Genomic DNA, 13,278 nt, shown 5'->3' on the forward strand with positions numbered 1-13,278 from the left:
GGGGGGGGACTGAAAAACGGAAAAACTGGAAAAAAGGGAAAAAAAGTATGAGAGAAGAGACGCCATAATGTGCAGTGGCCGTGGAACTGGAAGATAATGTCTTTATCCAAAGATTGGTGTTTATTACACAGCCTAATATTATCCCCGACCTGGGCATCTGTAAGCTGCAAGGATAAAGGAAGGATGAGTGAGGAGGGAGAGAAAGGGAGGAGGGAAAGGTCAGGGGAAGCGTTGCTGTTTCATTAGGAGAGATGTGAACTCCCGTCCTCTCCCGCCGCAAAGGGAGTGATTGAGATGGCTGTAAATGCCCGGCATGTCCATGCCATATTGGATTGAGGGCAGTAAATTAATATTACACTCCTTTTAAAATGGGTTTTATTTTGGGATTTACCGGTCTCCCCCGAGAGTCCCCGTGGTGGAAAGAGGTTATTTCAACTTTCCCCGGCGTGCGCGGGGTTTCTCATCTCTTAAGGTGGAGACTGTGCCTGTGGCGAGAGATGGTGCGCGCTGCAGGCTTTGTAGTGTCGTTCAGCGTCTTCACACCAAAGGTGGATAGAGGAGAGGCAATGCAGTGTTACTTTGAAAGGAAAGATGTGTCCCAGATGGGACCAAACTAAAAAAAACATGTTTTTTGACAAATACAGATAAGCAAAAGAAGGAATTCTATGGTTTTCTAAAGTCCACTGAGGAAAATGCTGCTCACACTAAAGGGACTTCTATGCCACTGATGGTGTGGATGTTGAGGTAGTGCTGGTGTTCTATGTAGTCTGTTCAACTGTGATAAAAACATAACCACTTTTGTGCCTGACATATTGATATACAATATGTATTGACAGAGAGCTCTGTGTTCTCCCGTCTTACACACGCTGGCATGCATTGTGTGAGAGTTATTATATGGATCCCAAAGGCGAAACCTCAAGGCTACGTGCCGCATCTCAGAGGAGTAAAAAACAAAGGGAACAACGGCCATTTTTGTGCGGTCGGGGGAGGACGCGAGGCAACAACGAACATCCGCTCATTAACCGTACAGTAAATAGCTGCCGTAAGCGTCTGCGCCAGGCTAAAAGTCCTACATCACATTGGGCACATTCATTGGGTCGTCGATTTCCCTCCCACAGTAGTTGACCTTTGCAATTTGGAAAAAGAAAAAGGCCCAGAGCCAGGTTTAGGCCCAAGAACCGCTTAAGGGTATTTCTTGACGCAGCTATAAAACACAAAGTTATCCATGATATTATTATGTAGAGATACTATCAGAAGTCATTAGGACGTGCTGGGGGATGTATTGGGAACTAGGCGTGCCAGGTGCTTGAACTGGGCCCGTACTCAGCCCCCGCACTTTTCACACGCTGCCAGCACTCTGTTCTGCCCTCTGGTGTGGACAAATAAAGTGGACACATGTGACCCAGCGTATAAGTTGGAAAAACCTTTCTAGGAGGAAAATTGGATTATTCCAGATTCCTGTTCCTTTGTGGGTTTTTGTTTTACCTCTCAAGGTATTTTCAAGGCTGAATTTCATTTATAAATAGTAGATAAATGTTAAACCGTGGAGTTAAATATTCCCGCTAGATTACATGGTGAAAAACAGTTCACTTACTGAGACGCTGAACAGCGCTGAATGACGCCGATCGATGGTTTCCCTTAAAGTGAGCGTCCAGGTGAAGATCATTCCTCCATCTTCCATGTGATGTTCCAAGTCACAATGTAGAACCGTTTTGATAGAGTTCAACCTTAAAATCGTACGTGTTTTATACACACGCCTGGATTTAAAAGATTTTTAAAAGACTTTAAAAGATAATTGCTTGATTCGCACAAGTGACACCTCGTGTTGGTGTCAACATGTGAATGAGAGGAATACCGGTACATCTTTTTTCCCGCTTCAAGCACGGGCTGTACCAGGAAAGTTGTCGTTTCTCAACTCAGATGTCCGTGACGTTACCAAGGTTCTCCGTAGTTCTTGGTGTAATTACTATTGCGGACTTTAAAGATAACCCCCCCCCCCCCCCCCACCTCCACCTCCCACGCCCAGCCCCCACAAACTTATGGGGGGTTGAAAATAGACAAAGTAATCCTTTAAAACTTTGCCCTGCAAATCCCGCCGAGACAGCTCGCGTTTCCTTACAATTATTTTCCGCCCACTCCGCTCGCACGCGTCCTCCTTGCAGTGTCTTTTCATGTCATGTATGTTTCCAGGGAAGTGAAAGAGGTACCGTGGGGGGGGGGTGGGGGGGGGTAATTTCAGTGTGACTGGCTGTCAAGCTTGTCAGTCATCTCCACCCCCCGCCTCCACCCTCCTCCTGTCATACTTAATGCGGGCAGAGTTACAGTCCTGCTTGAGGAGCCATATAACACGGCCTGAAGTGGCCAGAGGATTTATAGCTGCCGGTCCATCAGCGCTGATGTTAAAGGGCTGTTATTAAGAGCAGGGGGTTGGTGGGGGACGGGCTCCGTCAGCCTTTAGAACCAGCCCATTCGGCACAATACCAGGCCCTGTCGCCTCCACTACTTTATCCCACTTGTCTTTGGTACAGATCTCTTCTTCCCTCAATCGCTCTCGTTTTCTCCGCCTGTCTGTCGGGCTCTCTCTGTGTTCCCGCTCTCCCCCATTTCCTCTCAACGTCTTTTTCTTTTCCTTCTCCCTCCCATGCACGCACGGTGCGCGGATGCATCGCGTCGCGCGCCCAAAGACGCCGACGTCGGGGAATTTGACGTTGCGCCGGCTCCCGCTTCCTCGGGCCTAAACACAAAACGTCCCAACGACAGCAGCGGGAGTTCAGCCCTTAATTCCTTCCCCTTGTTCGTTCCAGGCTCGGAGCACGCTGCCACGGCGACGCTTCCCGCCGCCTTCGCGGACCTGCTACCTCACTTCCTGGTGGAGCCTGAGGACGAGTACATCGTCAAGAACAAGCCGGTGACGCTGACCTGCCGCTCCACTCCGGCCACACAGATCTACTTCAAGTGCAACGGGGAGTGGGTTCACCAGGACGACCACCTGATCGAGCGGACCGTGGACCCAGCCACAGGTAGTCACCATGTACCCCCCGGTGGTCCTGTACTGTCTGTCTGTTGTTTTCAACCCCTTCCTCTCGATCCCCAGTCGAAAACAGTTTTCTTCTATTAGCTGCCGCTGGCTTCCAGGTTGAACGCGTGGTATCTGTGGTGTACATTTAACGGATGTTATACGACGAGTCGTATTTTTATCCCATCCGCATTGTTGTTGATATTCAGCCTGTGTGGCATGCGTGACGGATGTCAAAGATGCACAATGTTAAATAATGTGTGCCCCACATTGGGATGTGGAAAGCTCAGGCTCGCAATTTCCCACCGTGATTACTGTGCTCCTTCCAAGCTCTTGGCTTGTTCTCCAGTCTGTTTTGGGCCGGTCAGTGTCGTAATAAGCACGCTGGATTCGATCGCGGTTCAAAAATCTTCTCAATCACCTTGGAAGCTGTTTGTTTTCTTCTCTCGCTCACGACAATCCCCCTGTCTGGAAAATAAACATGCATGACACTGATGTGGCGTGATAGAGAAAGATTTTAAACCACCAATTCATAGTCTGACAAATGATTGGGAAGCAGCGTGAAAATCACACATTTTCTGACGAGCGGGGAACGCATCTGGATATGGGCGAGCGCGTGCACGTACACCCACACACACACACACACACACACACACACACACACACACAAACAGACGCTTAGTCACACAGATACTCATCCATTTATAGAGACACAATCACACACACACTCACATACTTTGTCACAAAGACACTAATAGTCTGAGACTAGATTGGAAAATGTCCAATATCTGGAGGAGCTGGAGTTCATAATTATGTACAACCTTATATTGCTACTAATATTTCTCTGTCTGGTTCATAAAAAGCAAAATCCATAGTTATTTGGAATTTTAATCACAAAACACCATTATATATGTATTATATAAGACAATCATTTGTCTGGGGGTACTTGCAACACGTAACAAGGTGATATTGCAAAGCAGTCTGCTGAGCTGTTTGCCATTGCAAATACAAATCACGTTTTGTCAATAACTAGTCAATAGCTAAAACGCCTGATGTGCCTCATAAACTGCACATTTTATAGTACATCACATTAGTGATGCGACTCACCCCCCACCCAAGTATAATGACTATAGGCAATTTACCATGTGGTTATGTGCCATTATGGGCTTCACTTTTTGTCCAAAAGGAGAATCAGCCACACTGGGCGAGCCGAACCCCCTCCAGCAGAGAAGGGGGAAGATTCCCGGCGGGCCGCTGGTTGTTGGGCCGGGGATGAGGCAATAATTTTGATTTTATCATCGCATTTACAAGAATTTTATCATCACTATACTTGCTGCAGCGCCGGCCGCTGCTGTGACTTCTCACACGGCTCTCTGTGTGCCTCACATTCTCACGCACGCACGCACACACACACACACACACACACACACACACACACACACACACACACCCACACACACGCACACACACACACACACACACACACACACACACACACACACACCGCCACTGACATGCCCCCGCGGGCCCATTGGATAAAAGCCAACGTGGCCCGCCCACACGGCCAACGCTGGATGCTGATAGGGCAAGAGAGCAGCTCTCCAGATCCTGGAAGACTGAAAACTACGGAAGAGTGTTGCTTTCGTTCAGGGTTTTGCATTTTTCTGCCGGTTTTCACATGATAAACATCACCTTATAACGGACATTCGTCCGGAACCCCCAAGGGAGAGCATCTGATCGCTTCCCCTGAATGAGGTGCTGCTTCACGGGCAACAGCAAACAGTTGGTGGCTGGTTCAATGGTGTATTAGGGACCGTCTACAAATGACATGACTCAATTTTCAAAGTTCAATAGCTTTTTTTGTTATATGAGAACACTCAAACCAAGTCTATATGCTTCTGAGATCTAATCTGCATGTTGCACAGCTTTTCAATTTCATATTTTATTTTATTGATATTGTTTAAGTTACAAAGTTGAAACCTTTTTTTTTGTCATGGGAGCATCCATTGGTCTATATAATTATAGGATCTAGTCTTTGGCCTTTTGATTTCAAAATAAGGTCTTTGAACTTTTATTTTCAAATCAAAAGGCTATAGGTTATCTTTTAAAGATTTCTTCATGATTACTGTCAAATCCATGCACACTGAAAGATATTGTAGAGGTTGTCAATGTAGTCCATTATGGACTGTAACACCCCCTCCTCACCGAAGTGGGCAGGTGAGCAACAGGAGACTCCCGGACTGAAAATGAATCCCACTCCGGCCCTGCCCTCCAGTATCATGGTCTCCTTCTCCAGAATCCCTGTGAAGTTCCAAGGCCGCCATACCGGTGTTGTGCATCGCCGCGTGGCCACAGTGCCTGTGATGATGAATGTGTCATATCTGGGATTGTAGAGGGATGAAGGACATGTGGATGTCCAAAGGCACGGCTGCTCCAAGGTACCCACATCGATCTCTCAAACACTGCTGCTGTTTAATGTCGCTGCAGCCCTGAGGAGTTTGCTTATGGCCCACTTTAATCCCCCTTCAAGAGAGCTGCACTGGAAATGCACCTTCGCTAAGTGCAAGTGGGTGTGTGGCCACACAGTTTATCAGTGTGTGTTAGGGCTGTTTGGAAGCACCACTATCCGTATCTGTGTTTGTTGAGACTGAATAATGATAAGTATTTGTCTTTAGATAATAACTAAAGTGGGTGTGGCTTCAGCAAAAAGGGGGAGATTATTTTTGTCATTGACACTTTTGTTGTTGGAGCATGGAAACATTGAAAACAACCAAACAATGACAATAATACAATATACTTATTTAAAAACAAACAAATAAACAGGCATAGCCATGAATCCAGTTCCTAATCCTCATACTGAACTATTATATGCTTGTATGAACATCATCATCATCATAAATCCCACTACCACCCCAACTGGTGCAAGCTGAATAGTCTCATATATATTGGGAAAAAAAAAAAAAAAATATATATATATACATATATAAATTGAAATATAGTTCCCTGTCTTCACTGTGAACTCGTGGACGGTAGTAAGAACTAAATAAAAGCCACCATCCTCCAACATCTAACTCAAAGACTGAAAAAAAAGGAAACGTCTGGATGAAAATCCGGTCCCTCATCGTCCCTCATCTTCATTATGTATGACCTTATGCTATAAACTGTTAAATGCTTACCTAAGCAGACAACCTTTTCCCTAACGGGGATAGCATTGAACATTGATGAACCATGAAAAAAAGTCGAAAAAACATTTTTAAAGATCTAAAGTGCATATGGAGTAATTATTTTAGATTTGGGAGGAGCCCGGAGTAACGCCCTTGGGAGAAGCCTGCATGTTTGACGTATCTCTCAATCCACATCTGCGGCCACGTCAGTCTTCAGTCCATCCACGCGCGAAAGACTGTGTGAGGGGCGACGGCAAGCTGTTAAATAACGGATCCAGGGATGTTTCCTTTACTCATGGCCATAGTGATCATCAAAGACGGTCCGGAAGCTTTCATCCGACAAAGACAGCAATGAGGTCACGAGTTGAAGAGCCTCTGGCGGAACCCTGACCGCCAAGGCTTCCCTTCAGTTGCTCGTTGCAGCCATGAGAGCCTACGCATGAGAAACCACAGAGGACAGAGAAACGCATCCTCACTCCCAGCACAGGTTGTACCGTAATGTACGGTTGCACTCCTCAAACGGTTGCAATGTATGCGTTGAGGCCTCCACCATTTCCCATGGCTTGTGTCCATCACATGTCAACCGGGGAACGGGCAATTCCACCCGGTGGACTCTTTTTTTGATGGTAGCTTTGTTTGATCAATGTACATAGTTACCCTGAGATAAATCTTATCACTCTAGCCAATCCCTCTTGAGGAGACTGTGTTGCTGCCAGATGCAGGTTATGAGGCGGGCACTGACTCTGCAGGCAAGCCGTGGCCCTAACCATGTCGGATGCCTCTTTGTTGAATGTCCGTACCGAGGAATTCCATCGTAGTTTTGCTTTTCTCACAACCCCGGAGGTGATGAGGAATTTTGCCTGTGTCGTGATCAGCACTTATCACCTGCATGTGGAGAAGGGCTGTCACACAGCTGTGACACCTTCTCCCTCCTGCACTCTGTATGTCACCACGTTCTAGACCGATGCGGGTTTGTGGAAAACTTGCTCTGCTGTAATTTCATACGTTGGGGTGCTTGGAGTGCAAGGCAAAACGGTGACATATTTTTGACGGCCTACTTTACTTTTTCCGTTTGTAGACCACCTTTGTGGTATTTGCAATGATGGCGCAAGTATCTCCATTTTTTTTTTTTTTTTTTTTCGATTGCACCTGCTCGACTCCATCCTTTTCATTTTCTAAATTAATTTTTGAAAAATGGCTGAGTGGGAAAACATCAACCGAGCACCAGGGAAAAGGTAGATGGATAACAATAGGGCTCTCTTTTTGATGGAAAGGCAATTCAGAAAATTTTCCTGCCATTGGACACAATTCGAAATAAAAGGGCGATTCATGTCGCCAAACAAGTATGCAGCAGCAAAGGTTAAGCGAATGATATACCTTTGAGATCAGTGTAAAATAATCTCATCCCAGTCAAAAGAGCTTCAGAATACCAAATGGGAAAAGCAGAGACGGTGCATGCATGTAAATTGCCTTCCCCAATTAGTAACAAATTAGTAATCAAGATAATAAGACTATTCACATCACAGCACCGCACAAAGGGGGAGATTATAGCCGAGCTCTCTGTGCATGTTTTCACAAGCAGACTCAATCTCCTCCCATCTGAAAGTCAGTTAGGAAAAGAAAATTGGTTATTTTCAGTCAACTACTGCTATTGTGTCCTGTTGTAGCTCTAGACTTCTGAACACAAAATGATATATTCGGAAGGAATTAATAACTGTGGAAAAACATATTTGTGCTTTGCCGAGTGTTGCCTTTGGAGGGAGAGCATCCTCACTGGGCGTGCAGGTGTGTTTGCACGTACAGTATATACGGTGCCGGCTTGTCGTGCCGCCCTCTCACCCTGGCTTTCACAGTCACAGTGGACTCTAAACCCTTAACTGTTGCCAAGCAACCGTGGCTGTCGAAAGCTGCCCGATATCAACCCGCTGCTTTAAAGGAGGTGGAAATCAGGAGTTTGGAGACATCCAAGTTGACAAAATTGACTGACAATTTATACACTCTCGCAACTATGAAAATTGCCTCCTCAGAATAGCCCTGTTTTCCCGGTGGAACTTTGTGGACTTTGGTATCCACTGCAGTTTCTACCTAAACTGTGCAGTCAGGGGTGCACAATTTCTCTCCCCACAAAGTGAAGCAGCAATGTAAATACCGCAGACCCATGTGACGAGCTGACAAGATTCGAGAGGCTTCCGCTGGTTTGTTAAAGCTCGCTGCGGCTCTTATCGCGTATGCCGACTCCTTTGTTGTGTAAATGAGGAGTCAAGAACTCCCGATAACATTAATGTTTTTCAAACCCAATAATAGAATATTGGTAATGCAAACATCAGAATTGCGGGAGAAATGGTTTTTGAGGAGACTCATTTAAAGTGAACTTTTAATTCTGTCGTCTTGACTCGATTCAAAAAACTCCCAACATTCAGCGAATAGTTGTTCCCAGCGAAATTCTCATTAATAAATCATTTCCCCCATTCGTGTGCAGCACATATGCCTTAGACAGGAAGTAGACTGACCTCACTCAGGGTAGTAAGGTCAAAAATAAAGGTTATAATGGAATATCATGAAAAATGTGTCTTGCTACAAAGCGTGAATTCCATTCCAAGGCTGCCCTGCATGAACACAATGAAATGAGGATTCTCTATAGTAGCACGTTACCAATATGAAGAAAAAAGAAAAAAAAACATTGAAAGGAAACCAATTGATTGAATAAAGTGGAGAAAGTAATCAATAACCCACTGCTACACCCTTTTGTAGCGGAACACCCTTTTGTAGAAGGGTTGATTTTGCTCTCTGCATTTCCTCTCTAAGATTGACTAATCTGGTCTGGCACGGCCAAGCCAGTGGCTTTGCCTCGAAAGTGCACATCGCATCCATTTTCGCTCATTTTCAGCAAACTTCAGCAAATGTCACCGTGAGAGGGATTTGAATAAATAATCGACCCGCCCTAAAAGTTTCGGTCAGACCCCGGTCACCAAAGCACACTCTGTGCTGAATTCCCAGTCAGCCCCGACACCTCACCAGTCGATAACCATAGCGACCGGGGCTGACCTCCACCTTCATAAGATCACTCTATTTATTGAAAGTGTTTTGTGCACACAAGACAAAAGGACGCTCCGGCTGACTGCGCACAGTCGAGTGCTCCAGCTCCTCGGCTATCGACACCCGTCTGTCTGCTTTTGACCCTCTCCACTCGCACTTGCCTTGGAAGGCTCCTCTGTACGCGGAGAAGTTGTGTCACGGTTTGTCCTTCCTCTCATAGTATCAATGTCCGCGATCGATCCGTCCTGGAGAGTCTATTGGTTCTCATTACCTGCCCCCAGTAACTTATCTCAATTGTGTGACTGCGGCCGTTTGGAATGTACTAGCTCTCGCTCCACCGGCGCTGTGGCAGATCGCCTCGCCTCCGACGACGACGGGAGCGCGGGAGCTGTCGGCGCCGGTTCCTAATAAAGACATATCCTATCTCCACAGATCAATGCGAACAGTGTGTTTGCATAGATTAGGCGATTCCGCTTCACTAGGATTTCTCATCAGACGCATGATGAAGAGGAGGGAGATTGACATTTGGGAGGGTGGCGTGGCCGTATGGGCGGGTTGATTTGATTGTGTTTGCCTTTCATCTGCCGGCATTGATGGAAACGAGTTTGAACCGCGCGCCGCGTTGTCGCCCGCCGCGCCAAGCCCTCTCAGGTGGAAAATATATGCATTTCAGATCCCCGTTTCAATAAACCTTTCCAACTGCCTCATAAAGATGGGGGGGAGATTATATTTTCATTATTGATTGAAAAGATTGCAGACAAGGCTACAATAATAAAAAACAACACAGCAGAAAAAAAGGGTGGTGCTCATCTGTTCGTCTTGTGTCGGAGAGTTTCCACTGTCCAGTGCTCCATCTGTGCAATATTATGGATTCTATTAAAATGCTTTTTAATATTCTATTTAATAACTGCAGAGATGAATTCTGACCTCTATAAGGGTATATATATATTCTCATATTAGTATTACTCCCGGGTTTATCAGCATTGGTTCCCCATTTGTTCCTTGAAACCTAAATATTATGTGTCACATAGTCCATAAATCTTTTAAAACCATCTATTAATTTCTATATATAACTAATAGTGTGTCATAGGATGACGGAGGGGGGGGGCAACCCCGGTGTCTGTAAGCCAATGAGGTTTTAATTTGTATAAAATATGTATTTTCTGATTGACGAGATCCAGGATTTTATTGCAATGTCATAATTCATTTCTGATCTTAGGAGATAAGCCGGGCTTAGCTGTGAAGATCTCTAACCTTTATTTTAATACCTCTATACTTATCCACAGTGTTACCAGAGCCAATCAAATCTCTGCTCCCCCGCCGCCCCCCCCCCCTTCCCTCTGTGTCCTCTCTCTCTCTCTCGCTCTCTCTCACCCTCTCTCTCTCGCTCGCTCTCTATTTCACACCCTTTCTCTTTGCCTTTCTTTTTGTCTCAAACGCTTCCCCGCGCTCTCTTCCTACTGACCTACATAGATCGACTCTCAGAATAATGGCGGATATGAAAGAAATGCCTTTACCTTTGCCAGAGACTTAAGTCTCGCCCGGCAAAAAATGGCTTCTGACATTCTGATAAATGCGGCGGCGGCCAGCTCACTGCTGCGACGTTATCCAGGAATATTTAGGACGGAGGTTGAGAGTCTTCGAATGGCGTTGGGGCGGCTCAACAGTGATTAGACATGATCTTTAATGGGATATTGGAGAACAATCCGGCCGCAATTTAAACAAAAGCCAATAGGCCCGTGAGCCAGGGTCTAATGAACGGGAATAAGAGAAGGTGGAATGGGGGGATGGGGCAACAATACAGTCATTAATGAGGCAATGGCCTCATACCACCTGCTGAGCATCGATCAATAGCCAAGGGGACTAATTGATAATGCATTATTAGCTGCTTCGCCATAATGAGACTTGAATTTCACTCTGTCCTTGATGGGGGGACAGAGGGGGAGGATTTGGTGATGGAGCGCCCAAAAACAGATGGCAAGGTGAATTGTTTCTGTGACACATCTGCCAAAGTGTTCCATTAGGCATCCTAGTTCAGTCAGCACAATCAAATGCCTGTGACACCTTGTGTATTTCTTTGTGTATTTCTGTTTCTGTGTGTGTGTGTGTGTGTGTGTGTGTGTGTGTGTGTGTGTGTTTATTTTTTGCCTTTCTGAATTGTGTGTTTATTTGAATTCATGTTTTTTGATGTGGGTTTGTGTGTGTGTGTGTGTGTGTATCTGCATGTGCGTGTGTACAGTATATCTGTGTGTATTTTTGCCTGTGTGTATTTGTGTGTTTATTTCTGTATACGCTTTTTAAAATGTTTTTGCATTCATGAGTTTGCGTGTGTGTATGTGTTTGTGTGTATGTCCGTGTGTGTACATGTCCGTGTGTGTGTGTGTGAGTGTGTGTGTATGTGTGTGTATTTTTGCCTGTGTATTGTTTATTTGTATGTGTGCAGTTTTGTGTGTGTGTGCGTTCGTGAGTGCATGTGTGTGTGAAGATAGGCCCGATCTGGCGTACCAGAAGTGTGAAAGCTAGACAGTGTGGGAGAAGAGTCAGAGTGAATTGAATTGAAGTGTGTGTTTACCTGGCCTTGGGAACCTGCAGAAGGTGTTTGGTTCAGTGGGAGTTTAGCCGGAATGTGAGAATCGTACCGGGCCCGCGGTTCTAAGATTTAGCTCTTTGGAAATAAGAGACTAAGCTTTTAAAATGCAGTTCTGACCCCTTTAAATAATGGATAACTAAATTAACCACAATTAGCGGAACAAAAAGAGTGAAAAATTATAATTACATATTTGTCAAACAACAACGCTGGCCTTCTGATCTCCCACACACGCAGCCTTTGTCCTTCCACCAAAACATATCTGGCACCAACCCCCTCACTGCTTTTCTCTAAAGTGGTTTATGTATTTGTTTGTTTCGCAAAACGCTGTGTTCCAGCTGAAATGTGGAATACACTTAGAACGGTTCCCATTGGTTGGTTGCTAAATTTAATTTGGGGTTTAATAATGTTTTTGTCGAGTCCGGTACCCCGGTCGGGTGGGGGGGATCACGTTTTCGGATGATCAACAACTCATAACTTCCAGAAATTGCCGTTTAATTACTGCTTTAATGGAAGCAGGGCTGATGTTGAGTCATCCGCATACAATCTCTGCACTTTGCCTTTAAACATCGTGTCACATTCACATCACATCCATTTGCCACCTGGAACAGTTTGCTGCAGAGCGAGTCAGTGTCATTGAAGCCAGCAGGACTCGTTTTGACGCACATCACGTCTACGCCAGATACAGTATCTCGCAATGGAATTCATTTTCCCCACAATAGAAATCTAAAAAACAAATTACCCATAAATTACACTTATATTTGCCACAATAATGACTTTCCGGGCTGTGAAATTACCCAGTCAATATGCATTGAGTTGAGAAGAGGAGTACGTCAGGTAATGGCGTGCGATCAAAAATGCAGAACGTGATTGGCTCGTAACAGAGAGCTCCTTGAAACCCGATTGGCCAAAAAAAAACGGCCGAAAAATCAGATTTGTCGAAATGGCTCCTGGCTTGCAATTACATCAGGGCTACAATGGAAACTGGCTTCAGGTTTTCCCCAGGCAACTCAATCAGTTCAACAAAATTTGTGAAAGAGATTTATATTTTTTTTACCTGCTGTCCAAAAACGGACTCAGATTCAGCCGTGAGCGGTGTCGGAAGGACGAGGAGGAGAGAAAAAGACTCCGAAGTTTGAATCACAGATGTTTAAAAATAAAAATAAAAAGCATTTTTATATGTGGTCCGTTGGCTTTTATAGCAAACAGATGCAGGGGTAGGACGAGTGCAGGATTTGGAGACACCGACGAAAAAAGGCTGGATCAGCAGAGAAGCATCTAAATATTGGTGGGGATTCGAACCATAGTGTGTCACTAAACATTTTGTGCTATTGTTGACAGGATGTGACTGAAAGGTCAGTAAGCTACAAATTATGAGATGGCGTGTCCACAAAAGCGTGTCCCGCCCCTCCTCGCTGGTTCGACGTCAGGAAATGAAGCACAGTGCTTCCTGTTTTTACAGCATTGCCGGAATG

General features: G+C 45.4%; 1 protein-coding gene across 1 annotated transcript in view; it reads left to right on the forward strand.

Moving 5' to 3' along the window:
• Positions 1–13,278, forward strand: part of unc5a (unc-5 netrin receptor A) — a gene marked incomplete at both ends in the record, with an annotated part of 139,947 nt that overhangs the window by 69,563 nt on the left and 57,106 nt on the right. The window contains one exon of the mRNA XM_080008183.1: positions 2,805–3,020. Within this exon, the coding sequence (XP_079864309.1) occupies positions 2,805–3,020 (216 nt within the window). The remainder of the gene's footprint in view (positions 1–2,804; positions 3,021–13,278) is intronic.

This window comes from Zeus faber, assembly GCF_960531495.2.
Source record: "Zeus faber genome assembly, chromosome: 10".
In the NCBI taxonomy this organism is placed as follows: domain Eukaryota; kingdom Metazoa; phylum Chordata; class Actinopteri; order Zeiformes; family Zeidae; genus Zeus; species Zeus faber.